This window comes from Callorhinchus milii, unplaced genomic scaffold, assembly GCF_018977255.1.
Source record: "Callorhinchus milii isolate IMCB2004 unplaced genomic scaffold, IMCB_Cmil_1.0 Scaffold10, whole genome shotgun sequence".
Lineage (NCBI taxonomy): Eukaryota > Metazoa > Chordata > Chondrichthyes > Chimaeriformes > Callorhinchidae > Callorhinchus > Callorhinchus milii.
Genome location: NW_024704751.1, coordinates 10,460,155 through 10,487,436, shown reverse-complemented (window position 1 = coordinate 10,487,436; position 27,282 = coordinate 10,460,155). Strand labels below are relative to the sequence as shown.

The following is a 27,282-nucleotide window of genomic DNA, read 5'->3' as shown; positions in this document are numbered from 1 at the left end:
CACCAGTAATCCAGTAACACTCCATCACACATACATCGTTTTACATATGTGGTACCATTACTTTGTTACATTACCTGTTCATAACATTTAGCCCAGGTATTATAAAAGGTCATTTTTTCGTCTATCGTTTTGTCTTTCTGAGCGAAGAGAATTGCTCTCTGGGCATCGGCGAATGTTCTTTGATCGGTTGCCATTCTGGAAATAAAAAACACAGCTGCTCACACCAATTCTCTACTGACATTTTATGAAGTGAGCAGCCATTTCCTTTTTGAACAAGGCAGTTATAATAATATAATAATCCATGCATTTGATATAGCGCTTTTCATGTCTTCTCGACGTCTCAAAGCGCTTCACAGAATAGACTGTAAAGTGAATTGACCGTATATTTGTAGGCGAAACGCGGCAGCCAATTGCGCACAGCACGTTAGGCCTTAAGAAACCTTGGGCAAGTTTCCTAATAATAATCCCTCCAAAAAAAAAAAAATGGTCATTTTCAATCCACGATTATTTATGGGACGCCACTGTGCGCAATTGGCTGCCGCGTTTCGCCCACAAATATACAGTCAATTCACTTTACAGCATATTCTGTGAAGCGCTTTGAGACGTCGAGAAGACATGAAAAGCGCTATATCAAATGCCAGGATTATTATTATTATTAAGTATATGAATAAAACGTGTATTATCTACACTCGCCTACAGGAGACACAGTCAGTGCACATTACAGTATATCCCGAGAAGAGTTCCTGACATGAAAGGCGCCATATGAAATGCAGCATTATTGTTATGATTATAAACATGGGTCATTTCGCAGGACATATTGGAGGTTTTGCATGATAAAAATCTCATTGTGCATGCTTCGAAATGTTTATTTTCATCTGGTTTAGCCAAGTGGGTGAATTAGGAGTTCTGCCATCTATTTGACAGGAGACGGTGCCGGTTGCTGTGTGAGAGAGCTCCAGTTTACTTGGCTCTTTATGGCAACATGTCTCCAAATTACCACATTGCATAACCCCCGCTCTCTTTCAATCTCTGTAAATGTTTCCTCGGCGCCTTCAACAAAAACAAACATTCAAATCTTACCACATTTTTGATTTGATTTTAAATCAATTAGTATCTGTTCAGAGAAACATCGTTTTGGGGCAATCGACCAGAAGATTTGCTTATTATGTAATCACTTCATTGTTGGAATTGTCAACATGATCACAAACTTAGGAAAAGTAACTTCATACCTCTGCGACACAATGGCGTCCGGTTTGTGAGAGTTGAGGATGATAATACTTGCATTTTGCATCGCAGCTTTGGGAGAACGTCTGAAAGCTCTTCACAGGATTCAACTGTAAGGTGTAGTGACCGTGTATTTGCGTAGACGAACCTGCGGTCGATTTGCCCACAGCAAATCCCTTCGTGAGAGTCGTGGCCGGTTTGCGGGGGGGAGTGGGCGGGCGAGAGGGAAGGTGGGGCAGGAGGGGTTGGAGCCCACAGACCCGATGTTGATGAGGATGCAGTGATGGGATGGACAGCGCTCACTCCCAGGTGATGGCAGGACTGAACCGAGCAATGACGGCTCCACTATAAAATTGTTTGGCCGAGCTCACGGATACAGAGGGGTCACTTAGACACCGACAGACGTCGGGGCCCGTGAATCATTCCAGAGTAAAGGTCTGAGCTACGTGGAAAACGATAAGAGGCCATAATGCGACGATCAATTTATTCCTCGTGGTGTACCTCACACACAACTGTTTAACGTGTTGTACATTTACTCTATGTTCATTCCCGCGCGTCTTTACGTCTTTGCTGCCGGAGATTTCTGAAACCATCGCGTTTCCTTCTCTCTTTCACACTTCAAAAACCCGACAGCCGTCACTCCGCCCTCGCGCCGCCCCGACAGCCGTCACTCCGCCCTCGCGCCGCCCCGACAGCCGTCACTCCGCCCTCGCGCCGCCCCGACAGCCGTCACTCCGCCCTCGCGCCGCCCCGACAGCCGTCACTCCGCCCTCGCGCCGCCCCGACAGCCGTCACTCCGCCCTCGCGCCGCCCCGACAGCCGTCACTCCGCCCTCGCGCCGCCCCGACGTCACTCAGCCCTCGCGCCGCCCCGACGTCACTCAGCCCTCGCGCCGCCCCAACGTCACTCCGCCCTCGCGCCGCCCCGACAGCCGTCACTCCGCCCTCGCGCCGCCCGACAGCCGTCACTCCGCCCTCGCGCCGCCCGACAGCCGTCACTCCGCCCTCGCGCCGCCCCGACGTCACTCAGCCCTCGCGCCGCCCGACGTCACTCAGCCCTCGCGCCGCCCCAACGTCACTCCGCCCTCGCGCCGCCCCGACAGCCGTCACTCCGCCCTCGCGCCGCCCGACAGCCGTCACTCCGCCCTCGCGCCGCCCCGACAGCCGTCACTCCGCCCTCGCGCCCCCCGACAGCCGTCACTCCGCCCTCGCGCCGCCCCGACAGCCGTCACTCCGCCCTCGCGCCGCCCCGACAGCCGTCACTCCGCCCTCGCGCCGCCCCGACAGCCGTCACTCCGCCCTCGCGCCGCCCCGACAGCCGTCACTCCGCCCTCGCGCCGCCCCGACAGCCGTCACTCCGCCCTCGCGCCGCCCCGACAGCCGTCACTCCGCCCTCGCGCCGCCCCGACGTCACTCAGCCCTCGCGCCGCCCCAACGTCACTCCGCCCTCGCGCCGCCCCGACAGCCGTCACTCCGCCCTCGCGCCGCCCCGACGTCACTCCGCCCTCGCGCCGCCCCGACAGCCGTCACTCCGCCCTCGCGCCGCCCCGACGTCACTCCGCCCGACCACTGCGCGCGCACTTTCTTCCCCTTCGCGAAGGTCCTCCTTCGTTGTGAATTCTTTACCCGCGACTTTACCGTTATTACGCACCTAAACCGCGGCCTCCGGACAGCACTGCCCTCGCGCTCTCCTTCCCGAACACAACACACGGGAGTGACCGCTCCGCGCGCCCCGTCACAACACGTCGCGAGCCGCGTCAGACCCTCGCCCCGACCCTCCCTCCCCCCGACCCTCCCGATCCCCCCCCCTCTCCCCCTGCCCCCCCCTCCCCTCGCCCCACCCCTCGCCCCCCTCCCCCCTCCCTCCCCCTCCCCTACCCTCGCCCTCCCCCTCCCCTCGCCCCTCGCCCCTCCCCTCCCCCCCCCCCTCCCCTCCCCTCGCCCCTCCCCTCCCCTCGCCCTCCCGCCCCTCCCCTCGCCCCTCCCCTCCCCCTCGCCCCGCCCCTCGCCCCCCCTCGCCCCTCCCCTCCCCCCGCCCTCCCCTCCCCCTCGCCCCTCCCCTCCCCTCGCCCTCGCCCCTCCCCTCCCCTCGCCCCTCGCCCCGCCCCTCCCCTCGCCCCCTCGCCCCTCCCCTCCCGCCTCCCCTCCCCTCGCCCCTCCCCTCCCCTCGCCCCTCCCCTCCCCTCGCCCCTCCCCTCCCCTCGCCCCTCTCCTCCCCTCGCCCCTCGCCCCGCCCCTCACCCCTCCCGCCGCCCCTCGCCCCTCCCCTCGCCCCTCCCCTCGCCCCGCCCCGCCCCTCACCCCTCCCGCCGCCCCTCGCCCCTCCCCTCGCCCCGCCCCTCACCCCTCCCGCCGCCCCTCGCCCCGCCCCTCACCCCTCCCGCCGCCCCTCGCCCCGTCCCTCGCCCCGCCCCTCCCCTCGCCCCGCCCCTCCCCTCGCCCCGCCCCCTCCAGCAGATCAGACATTGGGGCGGTGATTGCTTTCTTCCCACTCGGCTCCTGTTGACCTGACCCAGTGAAGCCCGAGCCCTACCCGGCCCTACCCGGCCCGGTCCGTGATCCCATCCTGTCCAGCAGTGGGGAGCTGACCGGGGCGGTGGGCGCCCGCGGTGCCGAGCTGCGCGGTGTCAGCTGCTTACACTTCCTACAGTCCCCGCGGTCTCCACTCGAGTACCCAAGTCATCTCCAAAATCAGGTCAACAGAATATGTCTCTCCGCCCAGTGTTCCAGACCACAGGAAATTCCATATATATATGTCAAACTCAGTCTGGTTTGACCACTTTTAAGCCTGACATTGTGTCTCAGCCCGACCAAGAAATCCGTTGAAGGCGAAACATTTTTATAAGGGTTTAATTTGAATGTAGTCAGGAGGAGCAGTTTGAACAGGACAACAGAATATACTTCCCCTAAACATCCTTTCACTGTTCAACTTCGGAGATCAGATATAACTCAACACAGACTTGGATTTCAACCCGCAAGTGTTCGGCCTGTTTTGGTAGTTTGTTTTGTTTGCGCGTGAAATTAACGGTACCGCTCGCACCCAATCGAACCACTTCTTGACATTAATGGGTGGGGGATTTTTCATAAAACTTTTGCTGGACAGTGAAAAAATGTAATACCGACATGTCCATTTGTGTATGTGAAAGGGTTCTGGGCCGAGATAGAGACTCCTGTCATCACGTGGCACAGGAATGAGAAAAGCACAGAAAACAATGTGTTTTGCGAAATTCCTTTATCTACTGACAATATGAAAATGAAAGTGAAGGCGTTGGCAATACAGTGAAGGAATAGCTGTGCCCCCAATGCATTGGACCATTACTATTGAGGCACAAATCCTGTGAACAAATACGGACCAAGAGAAAGCGGTACGTGAATCAGTATCTTCCCATATAACACTTGGATAAAGGTGTATTTTCATGGAAAGGTAATAACATTGAATGAACTCCTTGTTCAGGAAGGGGAATAATTTAATTATATTTCTGAGTTTCGCTGAGTGAATGAACGCTCTGCTGTCAAACATGGTAATAACTACTGTAGCTCAGTGGTTAGAGCACTCGCCTTGCAAGCGAGAGACCTGGGTTCAGGTCCAGGCAGCGGGAAACCTCGGGCAAGTTTCCTTACCCCACACAGAGCCAAATAGTAATCCCTCCAAAACAAAAAAAACCAATAATAAATTGGTCATCTTCAATCCACGGCTGTTGGTGGGGACGTTGCTGTGCGCAATGGGCGGCCGCGTTCGCCCACAAATATACAGTCAGTTCACTTCACAGTGTGTTCTGTGAGACGTCGAGAAGCCGTGAAAAGCGCTGTATCAAATGCAAAGATGATGATGATGATGATGATGATGATTATTATTGGGCGGGTGAAGTTGCTGTGTCGGCCACCAGGCGGCAGGAGAGAGCAGCTCAGCCCCCAGTGAAACCCGGAGCAGCGCAGCGACGAGTGTCCGTCAGTCGGAGCACTCCGGGACCGAGCGATTTTTTTAAACAAAAATATATATATATATTGTGTTGATTGTTTCCCTGTTCCAGGATCTGCTTATTATTGCAGCCCTTATATGGTCAATGGGAGAGCAGTCGGAGTGATGCAGTCGCGCCGCTTGGCCCTCCGAGGGCTGAGTCCGGTTTGGCTGTGAGGCCCTCACACACCACTCACACGGACTGACTCTGGGGAGTCCGGGTCCGCAGTCCGGGAGGGGCGGGGCTCCGGGGAGTCCGGGTCCGCAGTCCGGGAGGGGCGGGGCTCCGGGGAGTCGGGTCCGCAGTCCGGGAGGGCGGGGCTCCGGGGAGTCCGGGTCCGCAGTCCGGGAGGGGCGGGGCTCCGGGGAGTCCGGGTCCGCAGTCCGGGAGGGGCGGGGCTCCGGGGAGTCCGGGTCCGCAGTCCGGGAGGGGCGGGGCTCCGGGGAGTCCGGGTCCGCAGTCCGGGAGGGCGGGGCTCCGGGGAGTCCGGGTCCGCAGTCCGGGAGGGGCGGGGCTCCGGGGAGTCCGGGTCCGCAGTCGCTAATCTGATCAACAGCGCCGCGTTTGGACACTGCGCCGGAGATGTGCCGATACCGCGAGAGAGACACCGCCTCCAATTCAGTCCGTGTCGAGTTTCCACAAACACTTTACGCGGATGGGACCGAGAGGCACAGTCCCGGTATTCCCCAACGGGAGGCAATGGCTCGTGGCCCGAACCTCCCGGACGGGAATACTTCATACTCCCCAACCACAAGCCACTGCCCCCCACCACCGCACAGAGAAGGTTTCCGAGTGCGGTGGAGCAGGTGTCCCCCCCCCTCCCCCCACATGGTCAACTCCCTCCGTCCACAGCGAAAGGCACCATAAAGGGGACACTTCTCAGCCGCGGGTGGGTGGAGGGCTTCTCCCCCCCAACATATCTGTAGCCCACCTCTGTAGGGAAGCTCGGAAGGGAAAGCCATGAGCCAAGTCCCCAGCGCAGCCCCCAACCCCCCCCCCAACCCGAGGACCCCGCCCAACCCGAGGACCCCCCCAACCCGAGGACCCCCCCCAACCCGAGGACCCCCCAACCCGAGGAACCCCCCCACCCCGAGGACCTCTCCCACCCCGAGGACCCCCCGTTGCCTCCCTCAGTCCCAGTCTGTTGGGATGTCAGTCTCGCCAATCGCTCACTTGTCTTAGAATGGAGCCATTGACTTGACTGACGTCCAGCGGCCAAACACAGGTGGAGGATACTTCCCTCACTCACTCACTCACTCACTCACTCACTCACTCACTCACTCACTCACTCACTCACTCACTCACTCACTCACTCACTCACTCACTCACTCACTCACTCACTCACTCACTCACTCACTCTGTTCACCTTCGGGCTCTGGGGAAAGCTCCAATGAATTGTTAAACACTGGCGTCAGTTACTATTCGTGGTCAGTGTCTCCGTGTCTGTCCGTGGGCAGCGCTCTCTGACATAAATGTTGTTTTGTGTACCTCTTGTGAGTGCTCAGTGCTTTCCAGTAGATTTTAAAGGGTAAACTTGAGTGAAATTGCTCCAGTGCCAGTAAAGCAACATACCCCGATTCTAATTGTAATTAGTTGCACATCTGCTCTACATACAGTAATTAGATTGTAGAATGTACAGTACTTATTGGTTGCGTGTTTTTAGCATTAGTAATTTTCTCACTGGCACAGAAATGGTCAGACTGATTGGTTTATACGTCAAAACAATGTTAAAAAAAACTAATGTGAGTGTTTCCGTAACCTTAAATGTCTTCACATAGCATTAGCGCAAGTATCTCAGTAGTGTAATACATATTATTTGTAATTTCATGTTACTTATAAAAGCTTTTCATTTTTATTTACGATAATGGGGCCTCTCTTCACTTCATCAGATATTAAGGAGCTTCTGGCATAAATACCAGAAATCTTACCCAAATCCAATCCTGAGTGGGATAGATTTAGTGTTCATTGAGATAAACAAACAGGTTCCTACTTACTGCTCGGTAAACAGAGGCATGTGGAGTAAGGAAACTTGCCTAAGCTTTTGCCCCACCCGGGAATCAAACCCAGATCCTCTTGCTTGTGAGGCGAGTGCTCTAACCACTACGTTACAGGACTCCACACCATTATTATTTAAAGTTTCGTTCTGAAGCCAGACCAGCAGATTGGAGCATTTCCTCTATCAGCATTGTGGGATGGAATGCTCTGTATTGAGGATTGTAAGATTTTATTGTTTCCCGGATACTGTCCTGTAAAGTATGACAGTATCCAGGAAACAAGGAAAGGCACCTGTTCTTTAGGTTAGTTAGGGGGCAATTCCTTTTTGGGGATGAAAAAAGTGCGCTTTTTGAACTGAGATTTTGCTGCAGGGGATTCATAGGGAGTATCTTCAAGTAACACATAGTGATTTTTTGTGCATGAGAGGACTGTCTTGTTTTGGGTTAGCAAGAGACTGATTTCTCTTGCAGTTGGTGATACCCCTGTTTGAGGCCGACCTGCCTTAATAGCTTCCACTGTATGATCTTGATAGCAGCATTGCTGTCACAATCACCATTGAAGCCAGAAATGCCAGAAATTTCAGGCAGAAAGGGTGTACTCTCCCTTTAATATTCCCTATACTCTGCTGAGGTATAGTTATTAAATTGGAGGGGAAAGCTGATTTCCTTCCTTTTCCAGCATTTCTCAGAACTTCTGATAAAAAGATGCTTTTTCAGTAAAGTGAGGCCTGAACATACGTAAGCCCAGAGCGTTGTGTGTCATTGTTCATGTCCTGGATAAGATGTACAGCAGATGGAACAGTGAACCAACAGAGGGCTCTTGTTAGTCATGAAAGTAAATTCTTTCTGAAGAATTTTTAAATCCATAGTCAGTTCTGAAGCAAGTCTGAGCTCAACACCTGATCCTATGGGCAAGCAGCAAGAATTTCAATGTTAGAACCATTACAAACTGACATCCGTGATTTGCAGAAATATTTCCTTCACATACATAGTGTTACCATTTTTGTTTCAAGATGTTTTGGGTTTTGAAGCACTCACAGGTTCTGAATTACGAAGCATCTTTTAATAGTCTGAAGCGGTGTGCCAGCTGGCAGCAGTGTGTGGATGTTGGCATCCTTAGATACTGATGAAGTGACTGTTTTCCAGTTTGCCTCCCATCTTCTGTTCTCAATTTGCTTTCACTGTTGAGATACCAAAGTGTGATATCACTGTCTGCCAAGGGATGCAGTGATTGCCAGGACCTGTGGTTGATTAGATTCCTTCTAAATATTTGCTTATCAAATTGATTAAGTGAAACAATCTGACAATGGATATTATAACAGCAAGCAAACATCATGGCTCACTGTCATGCATTTTAAATCAGCTGTATGCTTGACACTGCTATCAGGATTTGATATTATTAGAGTCTACTAAGAGTAAAAGTATTCCTATCCCTAATATTCTAAACAGCTCTATATAAATAATAATTATAATAATCCTTTCATTTGCGATGGTTCATTAAGATGTCTCAAAGTGCTTCGCAGGATTCTACTGTGAAGTGTAGAGACTGTGTATTTGCAGGCTAATGTGACAGCTTATTTGTAAACAGCAATGTCACACAGCAACAGAGTGGATGATAATCTTTTATTTGGCCGATTATTGGCCAGGTCGCCGGAATAAACTGATTTCTCATTTCAATGAGTGCCAATAGTGCCATTGGATCCCCCTTAAGAGACAGAAGTGACCTCGGTTTAACATCTCACGTTCCTCTCATGTTCCACATGGAATTCAGATTATTTCCAACCATAGTGATGCACTCCATTTTTCTCTATCAAAAAGACGGGAATCCTTTCCAAATAGAATCATTGTGTTGTTTATAATCTTTCAGATTAGCTTGCATACACTAACCTAGCATTAACCATACAAGATTGAATGAGCAATTTGCATTCTTCATAAACTCCGGTCAAATGTCTTCCTGTAAAGACGTCAGGCAGTATATGGCTTTATGGTCTTATAGTTGGGTTGTGTGATTTTGCTGGTTCCTCATGGATACCCAGCAATTTATTTTTGAATAAAGTGGAGAAGATTAATCTACGTGGTCTTGATCTGACAGATCTTGATATGGCTAGTACAGGATGCTTCTGTCCTCGGAAAGGTGGAGGGAAGCTTCTCCAAATAGCTTGTTAAACAATGTGTGCCTCAATTCAGCAAATCAGAGCGGCAGGGAACAATTTGCTCTGTTTCATAACCACTTGTGAACATTTGAGACTTTCTGTGGCTTGGCTGTGCTCTAGGCCTGGCATTGCTTCTGAGGAGATGCCAATATCATTAACGATGAAGTGTATAATAATGTACACTTAAGGTGTATGGGGACATGTGTGGATTTTTTCCAGAAGGCATTTGATAAAATTCCACATTTGAGGCTTTTGAGAGGTTATTGCAATTAATGGCAGATTAAGTTGTTGGAATAAAAACTGGTTTAGCTGCAGAAAGCAAAAGGTGATGATAATGGAAAAAGTGTTGTCTGGAATCAGTGATTAATGGAGTTCTACGGGAGTCTGTTCTGGGGCCCCTGCAGAACTGTTTATAAATGCTTCAGAGAACACATAATTTCAAATGAGTCTAGGAATGGCAGATTCATTTTAATGTAGGTAATGAATACACAATGCAATACAAAATTACATTTGTATAACGCTTTTCACGTTGGGAGGACGTCCCAAGGCGCTAAATACAATATAGGAATACAAGGAAGTTTTAAACATGTATACAATGAAGGGGTGTTCAGTAGCAGTGGAGAAAAATTGAATATGATTATTGATTATTCACTGAAAGCTTCTAGTCAGTGTGAAACTGCTAACAACAATGCTAATCAAGCATCAGAGGTTGCATCTCGAGTAGATGTGACTGCCACTGAACTTAATCTAACTTTCTTTGATGAGACCACATATGCAATACTGTACACAAATTTGGACATATACAGGAAGTGGTGGGGGTGAAGGGGAGCACTGAGAAGATGAAGAGAATACAATTATGAGGAGATTCCTACTGAGCTGAATTTATTTTCATGAGAGGGAATAAAAGACACATTCAGATATAGAGATGTAAGTTGGCTGTTCGATTTCGACCATAAGCAAAAGGCCAGGTGGCTAAAATAATGCATAAGCATTGCACTTAATCTCGGATGGCACATATAATGTGTCTAGGTTATAATATTGAGTAAGGCAGTTAGCATGAATTCCTAGCTTTAGTTGTTCTCTGTACATTCCAACATATGATTAGGAGTTGGTGTGGTCTGCATTTGTATCTTACTAAAATATTTCCAGTTCAATAAAATGCAATACAATACAAAATTACATTTGTACAGCGCCTTTCACGTTGGGAGGACATCCCAAGGTGCTGGACAATCAGGGATTCAAACCCAAGCTGGGAGTCGGGATCAGGGAGGGTGGAGGGCACGGAGGGTAGGAGGGTGACCAAACTCGGTCGAAGAGGAGGGTTTTGGTACATGCCTTGAAGCAGTTAAGGGAGGGAGCGAGGTGAAGGGAATATGGGATGCAGTTATAATGGGGGGAGCAGAAAGGCCGAAGACCCGGCCGCCGATGGTGGGGTGTGCTGGGCGGGGGAATGTGGAGTAGGCCACAGCCTGCTAAGCGGATGGGGAGCGAACAGGTTGATATGGGTTCAGCAGGTCTCAGAGGTAGGAAGGAATAAGGCTGTGGAGGGCCTTGAAGGCAAGGACAAGGATTTTAAACTCTACCCTCTGGGGAATGGGGAGCCAGTGGAACCAGGCGAGGATGGGAATGATGGGGTTGGAATGATGGGGTCACGGAGCCCGGCGCGGAAAAAGGACACGAGCTGCAGAGTTCTGGATGATCTGCAGCTGGTGGAGGGAAGAGTTGGGAAGGCTGACAAGCAGGGAGTTAGTGCAGTCGAGCCTAGATGAGATGAATGCGAGGATGAGGGTTTTGGCGGCCGGAGGGGTGAGGCAGTGGCAGAGCCGGACAATGTTGCGGAGGTGGGGGAAGGCAGAGTGTGTGAAGTTCACCTACTCTTTTGGAGATGTTCATGGGAAAGGTTTGAGGTTATGGACAGTCAGGAAAGGGAACCGCATTGTCTTATATTTTCCAACAATTGGCAGGAACCATTCAGATCCATTCTGATTGATGCATGGCCAGCAATTTGAATTCTATGAATGTTTTCATGTGTACAATTACCAATTACATGCTTGAAGAAACAGTGTACAATTAAGTTGTTGAATAAACGTACAAAATGTTTTGTTTTTAGTTCAATAGAACAAATCATTGTTTTCATGTTCTTAACCATACGCTTTGGATAGTTATTATCTTTGAGCATATTTTATTCAGAAATAATTTAAGTACAATATATGGCATCAGTTATCTACATCTGGGGAGAAGGAGGGGGAAGGGATGAGTGTGTCTTCTTGCTATTAACAATACCTGGGCTGTATGTTAAGAGGGAGTCTCTTGTTTTCCCTTTGGAAGATCATGATAAAGGGCACTGGGTGAGATTGGGAAGCCAACTATGTGTTGGTGAACTCAATAATGGGTTCATTATTGGCTTGTACAACTGGAACATTGTGACTGTATCCGCAAAGGCATTTTTCCTCTGTCCGACCATTGCATTTGACTTTCTCCTGTCCAGCCTACACCGAAAAACTCTTCAACTCCTCTTAATGCAAAATAGCTCTGAAGCATGTGCCAACAATTACAATTCACCCTGGGTTGTTAATGAGTCAGTACTTGTAAAACGTTTCCTATTTATTTATCTGTATTTTGTGCGAATAGTTGAAAAGGTATTATTGGGAAAATGATAGCCTGAATTGAGCTTCAATGTCAGCAAAAGTTTGTCTTTTCTGGAGAATTCCATATATATCACAATGACTCTGATCAAGATGACCTTGGAGCTCAGGTCTCACTAACAGTATTATTACATCTACTCTCAGGAGGAGAGCTATTTTGTCTTTTGAGGTGCATTTTCCAGCTTCCAGTTATAATAAAAATAATCCTTGCATTTGAGATAGCACCTTCCACATCGAAGTAATGTTTCAAAACACTTCACAGGATTCACTGGTGCCAAGTAATTGCTAATTTCCAAACATTCTTCTGAAAAAAANTCAGATATTTCATCATTTTAAAGAAGATTTATTCTTTTAAAAAGCTGAGTTTCTGTATGACACAGTTGGTTTTTCATGAAAAAAATCTAAGCAGATGGTGCAGGTGCAGTTGGAACAAGCACTGAACTGGGACAGATATAGTGGCAATAGAAGGATCTCCTTGATGGAAAGCAGATGTATACATTGAAATATTGCTCATATTCCCATAGATTTCCCCATTGCTAACTCAGACTGTTTCAAAATAGAAACACTACACTTACTGTGACAGAACAATTTGCATTAGACATGCTCTGTAACTAGAACTTTGTGACTGGGGTAGCTTGGGAGTCCCTAGTCAATCATCAGCAATTATTGTAAGAGTCTCAGTTATTCCTCTAGACACACACCAACAGAAGGGAAATTGAATCTTAGGAATGGTTGTTGAAGCAAGAAACAATGATGTGAGGCCTATGGTCAGACTGAGAACGTTTGAATGTTATTAGAGTATAAGAGTAGGGAAGTCTTGCTGCAACTTTATAGGGCCCTGGTGAGATCACACCTGGAATACTGTGTCCAGTTTTGGTCTCTTTATTTAGGGAAGGATGTACTTGCCTTGGAGGGGGTGCAGCGTAGATTTACTCGGTTAGTACCAGGGATGAAGGGGATGAGATACGAGGATAGGCTGACCAATTTGGGCCTATATTCTCTAAAATATAGAAGAATTCGATGGGATCTTATAGAAATCTATAAGATCATAAAAGGGCAATGATAGAGTAGATAGTGGGAGATTGATTCCCCTGGTTTGGAGAAACTAAAACCAGGGGTCACAACCTTAAAATCAGAGGCAGCCCTTTCGCACTGAGTTGAAGAAGAACTTCTTCACTCAAAGGGTAGTGAATGTGTGGAACTCACCACCCCAAAGGGCTGTTGACGCTCAGTCCTTGAACATATTCAAGACTGAGAGAGATAGATTTCTTATTGCAAAAGGGATTAAGGGATATGGGGATAAGACAGGATTAGGTTATTAGCTGGAGTTAGATTAGAAGATCAGCCATGATTGAATGCGGGGCAGAGGCTCGAAGGGCCGAATGGCCTACACCAGCTCCTACATGTTATGTTATGTTATGAATTGTGTTATTTTAAATAGTCAAGACAATGAAATTCATACTTCAAAAATCTCAATTCTACTGACCATTAAAGTTCAAACATTTAGGAATACAGTTCTGGAATACCTCTAGTTACAGAATGAATTCTTTACTCATACATGTGAGTCACTCCCAAATCATTTTTGTTTAGGTCGATGAGGGTAAAACTCGTGAGAAATGTTGGTCTCATGATGGATGCTGGTAAACTTTTTGCATTATTTAGGAAAAGGATGATATTCATGGAAAAGCCTTGTTCAGAAGCAAACAGTAATGATACTTGGAAGCACTGAAAGAGGCTGTCCTCTATTGAATTTCTGGCAAAGGCAGTAATGTAAGCAAATGTGTGTCTGTCAAATTGTTTACATTACTCATCAGTGTTGCCACTGCCGTGGTCCTTTTAACACATCCAACATTGTCTTTAATGGTGTATTTTTGATCTTAGCTCTTGTCCTTCCTGTTTGTGTAAAGTGTGCAACAGATGTACTCAGATGGTTTTTAATGTTTAAATTTTAGTCCATTTAGTCCAGTTTTTATTTACAAGGACCTGAGCAGATGTAGTAATAAATACCACATGGGTCTGAGTTCACTGAGTAATAATGTAATGTATCAAAGTGGACTGAACAATTGATCTAATTGATTCTAATAGACTAAATAATTATACAGAGCTTGGACATACTCAATAACTAATAACTAAGTAATAACTAATTTCTGAGCAGAGTGGACTCAGTAACATCCGACTCCATGAACCTCCATGTGGATCTTAGTGAAATCAGTAATAATTAATGAGTTGCAGCAGACTTAGTAATAACCACCCCTTGCTTGCTTAGATGATTAAATGCCAAAGTTACAACATATGGGAATTATTTATTAAAAAAAATAAAGGATGGAATTTCTGAGTTTAAGATGAGGCCAGTGATTCCCATTGTCTGAATAAAGACCACAGGATGTTTTATTCATAACTAGACAGGGAAAAGAAGGCTGCAACCCTTCTTTCCTGTTATAGTATAACACAAAAATACTAGAATTTTTAAAATGTGAATTTAGTGTATTCTAATTTTCTTCCCCATTGGCATATGTCACTTTACTCCTTCTCTGTCCTCCTATTGATGATATGCAGGTCCACATGCTCTGGTTACCCTCCAGTACCCCATTCAGTGGCCGTTGTTCATATGTGAGGGTTAGCAGTGAGTGTCATGGCAGCTACTTGACTGCCGAAGAAGTCGTAGCCAAACTTGTCCTCCCAACACCTGGCAGCTATGCAAAAAAAGGCAGTAGTGTGTGCTGTAGAGGGATGAGGAGCAGGAATGCTGGCTGGTTGTCCCCTTCCTAACCCTGAAAAGGCCACTACAACAATGGGCTGTCCAAATGCTGTATTTATTATGAAAAAAAAGCATGTTTATAGCGTGATTTGAACATAAGAACAATAAGCTCATGTTTAGAATAGTGATGTTACCAGCTTTAAGTCTGTGGCATTAAATGTTCTTCTGTTGTATGTGTAGAATTTGATTGATTAAAGATAAACAACCAGAAATTGCACCATTTAAGAACAATACAGAACCAGAGGCGGTATTCAGAAACTGCTGTAAAATCGATTGGAGACTAATTAGTCAAAATCTAGGGAGATCATGGCGTGCAAAGGTATGTTAGTTACAACAACAACAAAATTACATTTATAAAGCGCCTTTCACATCGGGAGGATGTCCCAAGGTACTGGACAGACAGAGTTCTGGACCTGAGCTGAGGTTTGGGGTGGGGGAGGGGGGAGGGCAGGGAGGGAAGCGGGGAGATCGAAAGCCTGGTCGAAGAGGAGGGTACTTGAATAGTGGGGTGAGCAAGGTGGAGAATGTGAAGCAGGCCGGAGCCCACTGAGTGGAGGGAGCGAACAGGATGGTAGGGGGGAGCAAGATCGTGGAGGGCTTTGAAGGTGAGGACCAGGATCTTGAACTATATCCTCTGTGTGATGGGAAGCCAATGGAATTGGGCAAGGATGGGGGTGATCAAGGAGCCTAGTGCGGGAGAGGACACGGGTTGCAGGATTCTGGATGATCTGCAGCCTGTGGAGGGAGGCGTTGGTGAGGCCGACAAGCAGTGAGTTTGCATAGTCGAGCCTCGATGTAATGAGGGCTTGTATGAAGATTTCGGTCGCCTGCAGTGTGAGACAGTGTCAAAGCCGGGAGTCGTTGCGGAAGTGAGGAAGACAGAGCTTAAAAAGTTAATTTGTTTATCAAAGCAAACTTGGAGAAAGCTGGTGTCAAAGTATACTTATTCCATATTTTTCTGCTATCATGTTTGAAGATCTAAGTACAAATCAAAGCAGGATACCAATTTAAATATTGCTGTGCATTTATTGTAAAGAGAGGGTAGCTTGTACATTATTTTTACATTCCTGGTTTTCTTCCTGAGTCAAGCCCTTCTGTGGAGGCAATTCTTATTGGAAAAGCAACTAGTTTTTCTGACGCCAAAATTGAGAGAACCTTTTTCAGAGTCGGATGTTAATGAAAAAGGTCAGCATCAAAGTGATTGGACCCAATGACATTTTGCTTACGCACCAACAAATGACAGCATTAGTGTAAGTAGCACAATGATATCAAGCATTCAAACTTGTGTGAAACACCATTACAAATTTATGTTTGCAATCTTCCCTCCCCAAATAACGGTAGCAGAACCAGGGAAAAGGGTGAGGGCAAAGTGACGTGATATTCAGTTGAATCTCATGGCATCTCATTGCTGCAAGGCCCTCTAGAAATCTAAAGGCAAGAATGGTGGAGGCTTGAACTGCAGCAGCTCCTTCAGTTTGGCTCCCCATTTTGAGTCTCCCGAATCATAAGATAAAAAAAGCATTAGTAAAGCGAATTTACTGTCCGTTCTTTCAGTTCCTTATCCAAACAGTCACTATTCATTGTGACTTCCGGAAAAAAACAAAGGGAAGAAAGAAAAAACAGCAAAAATGGGGAAAAATTAAATGGAAGTCAGAGAATGCACTACAGTAATTCACAGATTGAACATCGCTGAACGTAGATCAAGGATATTTGGGAATAATAATAATACTCCTTGAATTTGACTGGCTAATATATGAATACATCTTAATATCTTCAATATCATTTGTCATGAGAGATTGTGAGAAATTTTGACCGCAGTAAGCTTGCTTATAAATAAAGAAATGTCTTGTGATTGGGAACCCAACACAGGCTTCCCAAAACATTAAACAAACTTTATTGACAGATTTAGATCCTAGTCCTGAAAAATGGAAATTTCCAGGTACCTCATCATTAATTCTCCATTAGGGTTACTATTCCTTTTCTTTACAAAAGCATTAAATTAAAAAAAAACTTTACCAGGAGCTGTGGTTACACCAAGTTGGACCTGGTATAATTTGAATACCATAATTCAGAATATAGCAGATCTGAGGGAATTTGGAAAAAAGTCAAAAGTTCATTGGTGCCAATTGGCCCCTTAGCTGGTAACCAGCAAAGTTGTTGCAAACTATTTAACAATTACACCAGAGACATTCAGGAACAAGGTCCACACACTTGTGAAATAATAATTACAAATTGTTCAGCTGAAATTTTATGAGAATTCTGCAGAGATATATGACCAGCTGCAAATGATTTCTGAACTATTATTTTTTATTGGATATTTGAAAATTGAATAATGCTTCTGGTAATGTTCTTGGACGAGATGGCTAATTTTGTCAATCCATCACACCTTTTCTTTTCCATGACTGAATACCTTGGAATCTGTTGTTTGTGTGTGTTCTTCATCTTAGAAATCCCACCAATGAAATTTTCTACATCATTCACACGAGACAGAAAGACGGGATTTCTCAGTGAAATTGTCCTCCCTGTCTGAATATCAGTTTAAAGTATTTTAAAAGATTTCCACTGTCAGTCAGGTTTGAGCGTCCCAGCTCTGCTCCTTTCTCTCTCGCCATTCCCTCTTTGAACCCCTCCAATCCAGCTTCCGTGCTGCCCATAGTACGGAAACAGCCCTGGTCAAAGTCACTAATGACGTTCTGAACATCTGTGATCACGGCTCCCTCAGCCTCCTTGTCCTCCTTGACCTCTCTGCCGCCTTTGACTGTCGACCACTCTATCCTCATACACCGCCTCTCCTCTTTACTTAATCTTCACGGACCTGCTCTTGCCTGGTTCGATTCCTATCTCTCTCACTGTCTCCACTTTGTTGCCACTTCCAGTTTCTCCTCCAGCCCTCACACTGTCACTGGGCTCTGTCCTTGGCCCTCTCCTCTTTAATATCTACATGCTCCCCCTTGGTGACATCATCCGCAGACATGGGGTCAACTTCCATATGCAGGCAGATGACATCCAACTCTATCTTTCTGCCTCCATCCTCAACTCCAGGACCACTGCTGTCCTGACAGACTGCCTCTCGGACATCAAGATCTAGATGAGGGGAAATTTCCTACAGTTGAATGTGAACAAGAATGAGGTCCTCCTAATTGGCTCACGCCAGCGCCTCAGCACCTCAGGCTCTGGCAGCATCAATCTCCATGGTCGCACACTTCAACTCACCGCCAGTTAGGAACCAAGGTGTCTTGTTTGACCCTCAGCTGTCTTTTCTTCCCCACATCCAAGCCATGACCCCCTCTGCCTTTCCTCTGTAAGATCGCCCGACTCCGCCACTACGTCACCCCTCAGGTCGCTGAAACTCTTGTTCATGCCTTCATCACCTCCAGGCTCGACTATGCAGAGGATCCAGTTCAAGATCCTGGTCCTCACCTACAAAGCCCTCCATGGCCTCGCCCCACCCTACCTCTGCGACCTCCTAACCCCCTACCAACTCCGGCCTGCTCCACCCCGACCCACCCACCCCACCATTGGTGGGAGAGCCTTCAGCCACTCTGCCCCAAACCTCTGGAATTCCACCCCCCAATCACTCCGCCTCGCCCCCTCCTTAGCCTCCTTCGTGTCCCGCCTCAAGACCCTCCTCTTCGACCATGCCATCGGTCACCCCCTTTCCCTTCCCCTCTCTTCTCCCCCCCGACCCCAGCTCAGGTCTGAAATGCTGTATACTGTCCAGGGCCTTGGGACGTCCTCCCGACGTGAAAAGCGCTATACAAATGTAATCTTGTTGTTGTTGTTGTTGAATTCCCTTAAGCATGATGATGGGTTTCCACTTGTGACCGACACCCAGCCTGACTAAAAAAGAAACATCCGCCTTTGTTCCTTATCAACATAGATAAACTTGTGCACTCCTCATCAATTTTACTCACTCTTTTGTTGATGATTCTATTGTACAGACTTCCTCCGGGCTTCACAGCCTTTACTGCTCTCACAGTGGAATGTCTGGTGCACTAAACCTGGATTCCTTCCATGTTCTTCAAAGGGATAATAATAATCTTGTCTTTTCAATTCCTCAAAGACATTGGTTTCTTCATTTCTTTTGTAAGTCTAACAGTTGGCTTCAGTCTTAATCCTTCTTCATCTATCATCACGTTGGCCTTCACCATCTCCTCTGACCTCAATTAGAATTTCTACATTTTCCTCAATCTTTGCGTTTAATCCCAAGTCCCAGAGGTGAAATGGAGTTAACTCCAGGTCCCAGAGCTGAGGTGGATTTTCTGCTTTGGATACCCCTAAAGATATATTTGAAGACATTGTGGTTTTCATGTCGGGCTAGGCTATCCAGTGAAGGTTAACAATGCCTTGCTACTTAGATTGTCTGACTTTCTCTTGCCAAACCTTCAGTGGGACCACCAGGATTAATTCATCGGTACTCAGAAATCCAAAGTTACTACATATGAAATTCTGTGCTGGAAATCAATTCTTTCCTGATGTGCTGACAGTGTCCTTGAATTGTCAGTTCAGCTTTTGTTGAGTTTAGTTGAACGTCTTCCAGACAAGTGCTATGGCTGCAGCTGTAATGTAAATATCTGATACAAGATAGTACAACCAGCAATTCTTTTCTGTGAACATTCATACCTGTACTGATCGGTGACCAAACAGAGGACTTTGAGATCAATATCTATCACAAGGTACTGGAATGCAGCAGCAGTATGTCATCATAATCAATAAAATGTTGTTGGCTGTAGTTATGTTTTATGATTCCTAGTAGATAAATCATTTTCATGAGATTTTCAGATGGTAAAAGAAGCCCAGATGTTGCAGAATAATTTATATTAAATGGCTGCATACTTCAACTCAAGAGTATGAATCAGTCTGTAACACTGACATTGGCACGGCACATAGGCTACAAATAGACAGATTGTGTTTGATAATTAGTGACTGTCTGTTTCCTCTCCCCCTCTGAGCAGTGAGAGCACAACCTGCTGATTAATGTGGTTTCATGAGAGCAAAACAGTTGCTTAATAGTCTTGTCCTCAGTCCAAAGATCCCTCATGGGATAATATGAAGAATGCTGTATTCTTCCTCATTTGCTTGAATGCCATGTACAAGCAGAAATGTCATCCTATGGAGTCAAAACGTTTTGGAAAGCGTGTGTAAGAAAATCTCCACCAACCCCTGAAACGTAAGGCTTTTAAAACTCAAATTTAATTGCTGCTTCTTGATTTATTTTTCTCTCTTAACTTTTTCAATCTTGGTGACGTCCTCCATAATGGAGTGTTCTTGTACCTTTACTTGGGTTTCTGAGTTTTAAAAAGTACACATTTTGTTTTCAGTTTAGACCGGAAACAAGTTTGTGTGCCTTTGAACTAACACCATTTTGGCATGCAGCCTTCTTATCAATTTATGTTTGCCTCAATTTATGTGTCCTTTGCTCAATCCCAACCAACTGCTGGAGACATGGGATTAACTTCCACATGTATGCGGACAGCACCCAACTGTACCTCTCTGCCTCCACCCTTGACTCCAAGACAACTGCTGTCCTGACCGAATGTCTGTCAGACATCAGGTCCTGGATGAGATATAATTTTCTTCAGTTGAACATCAACAAGACCAAGGCTCTCCTGATTGGCTAATGTCAGCGCCTCCACAACTCAGGTGCTGACAGCATCACCATCCATGGATGCACACTCCACCTTACTAATCTAAGCCAGTCGGGAACTTTGGCATCTTGTTTGATCCTCAATTATCCTTTCTACCCCACATCTGTGCCATGACCCGCTCTGCCTTCCCCCACCTCCCCAACATCGCCCGGCTCCGCCACTGTCTCACACTGCAAGGCGCCGAAACCCTCATACACGCATTCATTACATCGAGACTTGATTACACAAACTCCCTGCTTGTCGGCCTCCCCAACTCCTCCCTCCATAGGCTGCAGATTATCAAGAAATCTGTAGCCCATGACCTCTCCTGCACTAGGCTCCATGACTCTATCACTCTCATCCTCGCCTGACTCCACCGGCTTCCCATCACACAGAGGAAACAGTTCAAGATCCTGGTCCTCACCTTCAAAGCCCGCCATGTTCTTGCTCCCCGCTATCTCTGCGACCTCCTAATCCCCTATCATCCTGCTCGCTCCCTCCGCTCAGTGGGCTCCAGCCTGCTTCACGTCCCCCAACTTGCTCACCCCACTATTGACGGGCGGACCTTTTGCACTCTGCCCTACCCTCTGGAACTCCATCCCACAGTCCCTCTGCCTCGCCCACTCCCTTGGCTCCTTCAAAACCCATCTCAAGAAACTTCTCTTTGACCGCACTTTCGATCACCCTGCTTCCCACCCTGCCTTCCACCCTTCCTGATCCCGACCCCCAGATTGGGTCTGAAACACTGACTGTTCAGCACCTTGGGATGTCCTCCCAATGTGAAAGGCGCTATACAAATGTAATTTTATTGTTGTTGCTCTAAAACTCATAAGTATTCTGCTCCATTATATTGAAGAAAGCAATATTTCCTCTCCTTATCCAGTTAAATTGGATGTAGTATTTGCTGTTGCATGCCTTCGTGATAGTGTATTGGAACACAAGTGTGACTCTGTGGTGCTCTGAGTTGAATATAAAAATCTAACCTCTTTTCAGTTGTATATCTTTAAAAAATCTTTGAAGCCAAAAATAGAATGGAAGATGAGTGAGAGCAGTGGAATGCTGCGTGCCATTCTTAATCAGATTCTCTGGTGAAAACACAGATTTCCATCTGTATGGAGCCTGGAAAAAAACAGCAGGAAAGTTACTTTGCTGTTTGCAAAGCTCTGAGGATGGGAAGCTCAGGATTCCCTATGCTTGCTTATTCCTTGAAATTGCAGCTGCTGTGAATTAATGTAAATCTTTCTATAGTACAACAAGTTTTGTTTCTTAAAGAGCCATATATTTTTCCATTTGGATAGCCCAGTAGCTTAGAGCTACAGCAAATTGGCTCCATCCACCGATATAGGATAAAAGTAACAGTTTCACATAGGATTACAGTGATGTATCTTACTGCACCTATACCTATTCTGCACAATATATTGCAGTGTTTACCTGGATTTGTGGAGCTGTGACTTCATTTTCCTATGTAATCTTCTGCATGGAGTGTTTGTGTCTTCGTCCTTATGGGCTGTGGCGTTGATGGGGGATTACAGGGGTTAAAGTGATGTGTCTCAATCTTCCTGCACAAAAGAGGCTAGTCTTGAGGCAGGCTTTACAAGTTTGGTGGGTGGGGGAGAGTGCGAGTCAGAGGGGTTGCAACATCTCTCAGACTCATCTCCTCTCTCCCACTTTTCATGTGGATATTAAAGATTCCATGTCATCTGAAAAGAGAAGATAGTTTCTCCCAGTGTCCTGGCCAACAATCCCCTACATAAAATTATCATTAATTTCATGCCTATTTGTGGGACATCATTGTGCACAAATTTGTTGCCATGTTCCCCTACAAATGCACATTTATAGTAATTCCTGTGTAATACTTTGAGATGTCCACAATGTGCTATATCAAATGCAAAGATTATTATTCACATAAATTAGGATGTGTATCATGAAACTTAGAACAAATATCTTCCTCACTTTCTGAGTAGTGAGCATTGCTCTTCCAGACTTTGAACTTCTGCTTGAAAATTCTATAGTTACCCTAATTCACAGCCTGGTTAAAAACACTCTGATATGTGGTAGATGGACAAGTGTTACGTGACATCGCAAGCTGCATATCCAAGATCTTCCAGCAATCAACCATCCTGTTTTTGTTTCCCTGGATTGAGAGTGATCTGTGTACAACAAATGGTGTGTTCTTCTTGGGTATTTGTATTTCTTCCTGTGTGATCACAGACCATTTGAAAATATGGAGAATGTAATCCCTTATGGTTTATATATGCCAACAAATTACTTGTGAATGCTCAGAATTTAATGAGTAGAGACAGTGTAGCTGAAATCTGATAGAAATACTAAATCTTTTGCTCATTCCATGTTTCTTCTGAGACTTCTTCTTTAATATTGGAAAATGCAATGTGATGCACTTTGTACACCAGAATCTCCAATTTGACTACCTTATGGGAGAAGTTCCTTTTAAGACAGTTGATCTGGTAAGGGTGTTAGGGGTGATCATTGATCACACTCTTTAACCTCAAAAACAACGTGAGCAGCCATTACCAAGGCCAAAAAGTGCTGTGATAAACTGGATAGCCAATGTTTCAGATATCCGGCTGACCAAAAATAAATAAATTAGTTAATAAACTCTAAAGAATTTGCTTGACAATGTACTATGCTCTGGTCTGACCTCATCTTGAGTACTGTTGTGACTTACCTCCCCAGACAATGACCCACTGCTTCTTCCCTTAAGCCAATTCTGAATCCATAACCATGTCTTACCTAGTGACCTCAGTTTCAATCTTTCATGTAGTACTTTATCAAAAAGCCTTTTGGAAGTCTTATACATTGTATCATATGATTTCCTACAGTCAATTTGGGCTGCCATCTTCCCAAAACAGTCTGTGAGATTGGTCAGCCAAACACCTCCTCAAACAACATCTGAGGTCGATCAGACAAGACCTAACTTTTCTGAACCCATGTCCTGAACCCATGTTGGCTGTCATTTATTAGATTAGTAATCTTCCATTTTCCTACTGATGATTGATTACTGTTTGTGCAAATAGCATCTCAAGAAAATTTAGACAGAGATTCCTTATTTCCTCATGAAGAGAGGATCGACAGTGTAAGGGAAATTAGATGGGACCTTGGTTTAATGTCTCATCTGTAGGATCCTTAGTAGTTTGGTTGATGTTCAAATATGATTGCAGTCTCTAATTAAACCTTTTTCATCTACGATAAGGAATTAAGTAAACTACCAATTATGAACCTTCCTTAATAAGCTTTTTTATAGATTACCTGTAGATTTTACAGTAAAACCTCAATATTTGTTGATTATTTTTTATCTTTATTCTCAGCCAAGCCAAAGTCAGTTTTATGCTAAAGCAAGCCTGTTTTGTTTTGGTCAGGTAGACATTTGTAACATACAGAAACCCATCACCATGCTTATGAGTATCAAAACCAAACTGAGAATTCCATGCATCCCACCTAGACATGGAAATTCCGCTGTATTGGAATGGAATGTGCACTCTTTCTGGAGGGACACATCCTAGTAACCTAACACCAGAGGATATTAGGCACAAGTTGGCAAGAACCAAATTATGGGGACCCCAGAATCTGTGTTGAGGGACGGCTGGAGTCTAACCAGCTTATACCAACCAAGCAAGCCTTATGATGTGTTGAGTGTAATTCTATCATGGCACATGGCATGTTACTGACAAGCAATCTGTTTCTTTATCTTAAGAATTTAGTCTTGTATTATTTTTTTCTTTCACTGATTTTTGTCTCTTAAATGTCTTGTGTCCTGAGGAGTTTGAATGATTTATCCTTGTCCTGTGATTATGATTCTGTGAGTATTGGGCAGTCTATGTCCACATGGCCATTATTCATTTTGTGATCCTTGATGATGAGCGTTGGCATACTGTTTGACTGTGGATGATACAGTGTTCACATAGGCACACCTTTGCCAGGGACATCAGAGGAGTGTCAACTGCTTTTGTTTTGCCCAGCTGTCTACAGCACTACATCCACATTTGGTCATGCAACGAGACCATCCTGTGCCATAGTGAGTTGGACTTGAAGCTTGTGATCTCAATGCAAACAATGTCAACTATAGAAATAGATATTAGAAACATAGAAATCTTACTTCTTCAGTACTTTCTTATCTATTATTTCTCTTGAAATATCCAACACCATTTGTAATCACCTGCACTGGAATCATTCCAAACTCCATAGCAGTAACACCAGCACAGCAATCAACAAAACCACTGCCATACTAACTGTGATAATAAAAGATACTGCAGCCACTAAAGTGATCAGCATGGAAATCATCACAGCAACTACTGCGTGAACCATTGCTCCAATTACTCCAGCAACTGCCAAAGCAGTCACCAAAGCATCTACCATAGAAACCTCACAGAACCCACCATAGCAACATCTACAACAGCTACCACAGTAACCACCACAAAACTTGCCATCACACTCACTCTTGTACCTGCTGCACCACTCACGAGCACTGCTACAGCACACGATAACGATCCCCTCTTCACCAGAACAAACACCATAAAAGCTTACACTGCAGCTGTAAAGTTGCCAGTACACCAGTAAACATGGAATGGAAAATTACTATATTTAGTGATCATGTAATGGATCAGGTGGTATATCCAAATCCCAACACATGCTTCTCTATCATTGAACTCTGCTCTATTCTGCAGCCACACTTCCAGTAACATTTTCCAGCAGCTGTAGTCCCAGGCTTCAGAGTTTCATTATTAGTCAATTGATGCACACCTGCCTTCAGCATGATAGAAAGACCGTTGCATCTTTGCTTTGGCCACCACTTAGACATTTAAGAGGCCCGAGTCTGAGGTCGAATACCAGGCATGTTGGATACCAACTGTCTTTATGTAAGGAACTTTGGCAAAGTAACAAGCCCGTTGACTCCAACCCCAGAGTGCAGTGACATGGGGATGCTCCCTCCCCAAAGTCGTTTCCCTCTTTTACCAGAGTTTCTCCTTAATTTGGACTTGTATCATGCACATGGGTCACAATAAACTTTCCACTGCATGTAGAGGAGTGCTGAACTATGAAGAATCTTTTAGATATTCGTTTTATACACCACAAACATAATTGAATTTTACTTTGCTTAAAACAACCAACCAAAGACTCCGCCTCTTCTCAAAGAACTGTTACTATATGGCTTAGCTACTCACTAGGTAAACTTTCTCAAATAGTGAAGGAACTCCTGATGCTTTGATTTGCTCAGCTGTGTCAAGCACTGTATTCAGCACAGGAAATTATGAGATTATGCTGGAAGAGTTGGCCTCAGAAGCCATGGACTCTGATTTTCAATGTACAAGGTAGATATATCAAGGTAAATATTGGAAACATAAAATACTAATTCTCAAAACACAAGCCTGAACCATTTGGGAACCCAAGTATGCACAAAAAACACCAATGCTCGAATCAGTCCTCAGGTCATGCCCAATGAATCATCGTCGCAGCGGTCATTAGAGCAACCGCCATACCACTCGCCACAGCAACTTCTATCGTATCCATCATAGCAACCATCACCACAACTGCCACAGCACCTGTACAGCAACTCCCATAGCAACCACCATAGCAACCATGACTACGGCAGTTACCAAAGTAGCCATCACAGTAGCCACATAGCAGCTACTCCAGCAAATCAATACAGTAACCCCACTCCCCACTTCGGTACCATAAATGGCCCAAAGATCGCAGAACTGCTAATGTGTCTGATTATGGAGCGTGGCTTCTCAATACCATTTAATAGAATATCTGGGTTATACAGGAATTTAGGGACTGGAGTAGTCCATATCTCACATAGAACTTGCAGCTAACTGACAGAAGACTTTGTACCATGTCTAGGGTACATTTGAACCGAAATCCAAAATGAAAAGCCAATGGGAAAATTGTCATTCAGCCGCCATAACTCTCTTATGTGATTTATGTCTGAAAAACTCTTACCTGTGTGTTTTTCGACTGAGTGAGCACAGTCAGTCTGGTAACAATTTCCTGGTATCCCTTCTTTTCAGTGAGTTTTCACAACAAATCATGGTGCAATGATGTATGTGAAGTCCTGTAGCTCAGTGGTTAGAGCACTTGCCTTGCAAGCAAGACACCTGGGTTCAATTCAAGGCAGGAAACCTTGGCCAAGTTTCCTTACTCCACATTCCTAATAATAATCAAACAAACAAAAAAAAAATTGGTCATTTTCAATCCACAACTGTTTGTGGGACACTGCTGTACGCAATTAGCTGCCGCGTTTCGCCCACAAATATACAGTCAATTCACTTTACAACGTATTCTGTGAAGTACTTTGTGACATCTAGAAGACGTGAAAAGCGCTATATCAAATGCAAGGATTACTATATTATTATTATTATTTCTATAAATATTGACAATCGTGAAGCGATAGCCTGGATTGCAGATATTTGCCACGAGACAAGGGCTATGTTTCTTAACACTGAACAATCTGGCCGGGCGGATGATGCTAATGGAAAAGTTTGGAAAGGAAGCCGGCAAGATTAAACATTTGTGATTCTCAGATAGATTTTAAAGGTATCTGCATAATAAGCAGTAACATATCAGTCAGAATGCCAAGCCGATGAGTTACCGTCATCACATGGGGCAATTGCTTTATTCTTGGAAACCAAACATTTTCCATAAATAGACAACTGGCTGGTTTAAGTCGTTGGCACATTAGTGTTACATTTGTGTTTGCAACAACATTCTTCAATATTCCAAAGGCCCCACTTGACTGCATTCCTGACCCCTCGTTCTCCTCTGTTGGCAGTATATACAGTACCGTGCAGTGATAGCTTGGAATCTCACATTTATTAATCTAATAATTATCTTCTGCTTGAGCTGTGATTAATACACTTAATTTTGAGCTATTGGACTAATGATTATTGATTATTAATAGTACTGTA

The 27,282-nt window shown here is 45.6% G+C and overlaps 1 protein-coding gene across 7 annotated transcripts in view; it reads right to left on the bottom strand.

Annotated features, from left to right (window-relative positions):
• mettl27 (methyltransferase like 27) overlaps positions 1-24,893 on the bottom strand; it is a 28,388-nt gene extending 3,495 nt beyond the window's left edge. Inside the window, exons 1-3 of one of the 7 annotated variants that reach the window (XM_042338928.1) lie at positions 24,822-24,893; positions 21,791-22,059; positions 75-195 (exon numbers count right to left, since the gene is read on the bottom strand). In XM_042338928.1, the coding sequence (XP_042194862.1) occupies positions 75-195; positions 21,791-21,816 (147 nt within the window). In that variant the 5' untranslated portion in view covers positions 21,817-22,059; positions 24,822-24,893. Of the gene's footprint in view, positions 1-74; positions 196-1,229; positions 1,385-2,874; positions 2,987-8,214; positions 8,248-21,790; positions 22,060-24,813 lie in introns of those variants that run through there. The other 6 variants (XM_042338929.1, XM_007896402.2, XM_007896403.2 and 3 more) reach the window with 6 other exon arrangements.
• Between the last annotated feature and the right edge of the window lie 2,389 nt (positions 24,894-27,282).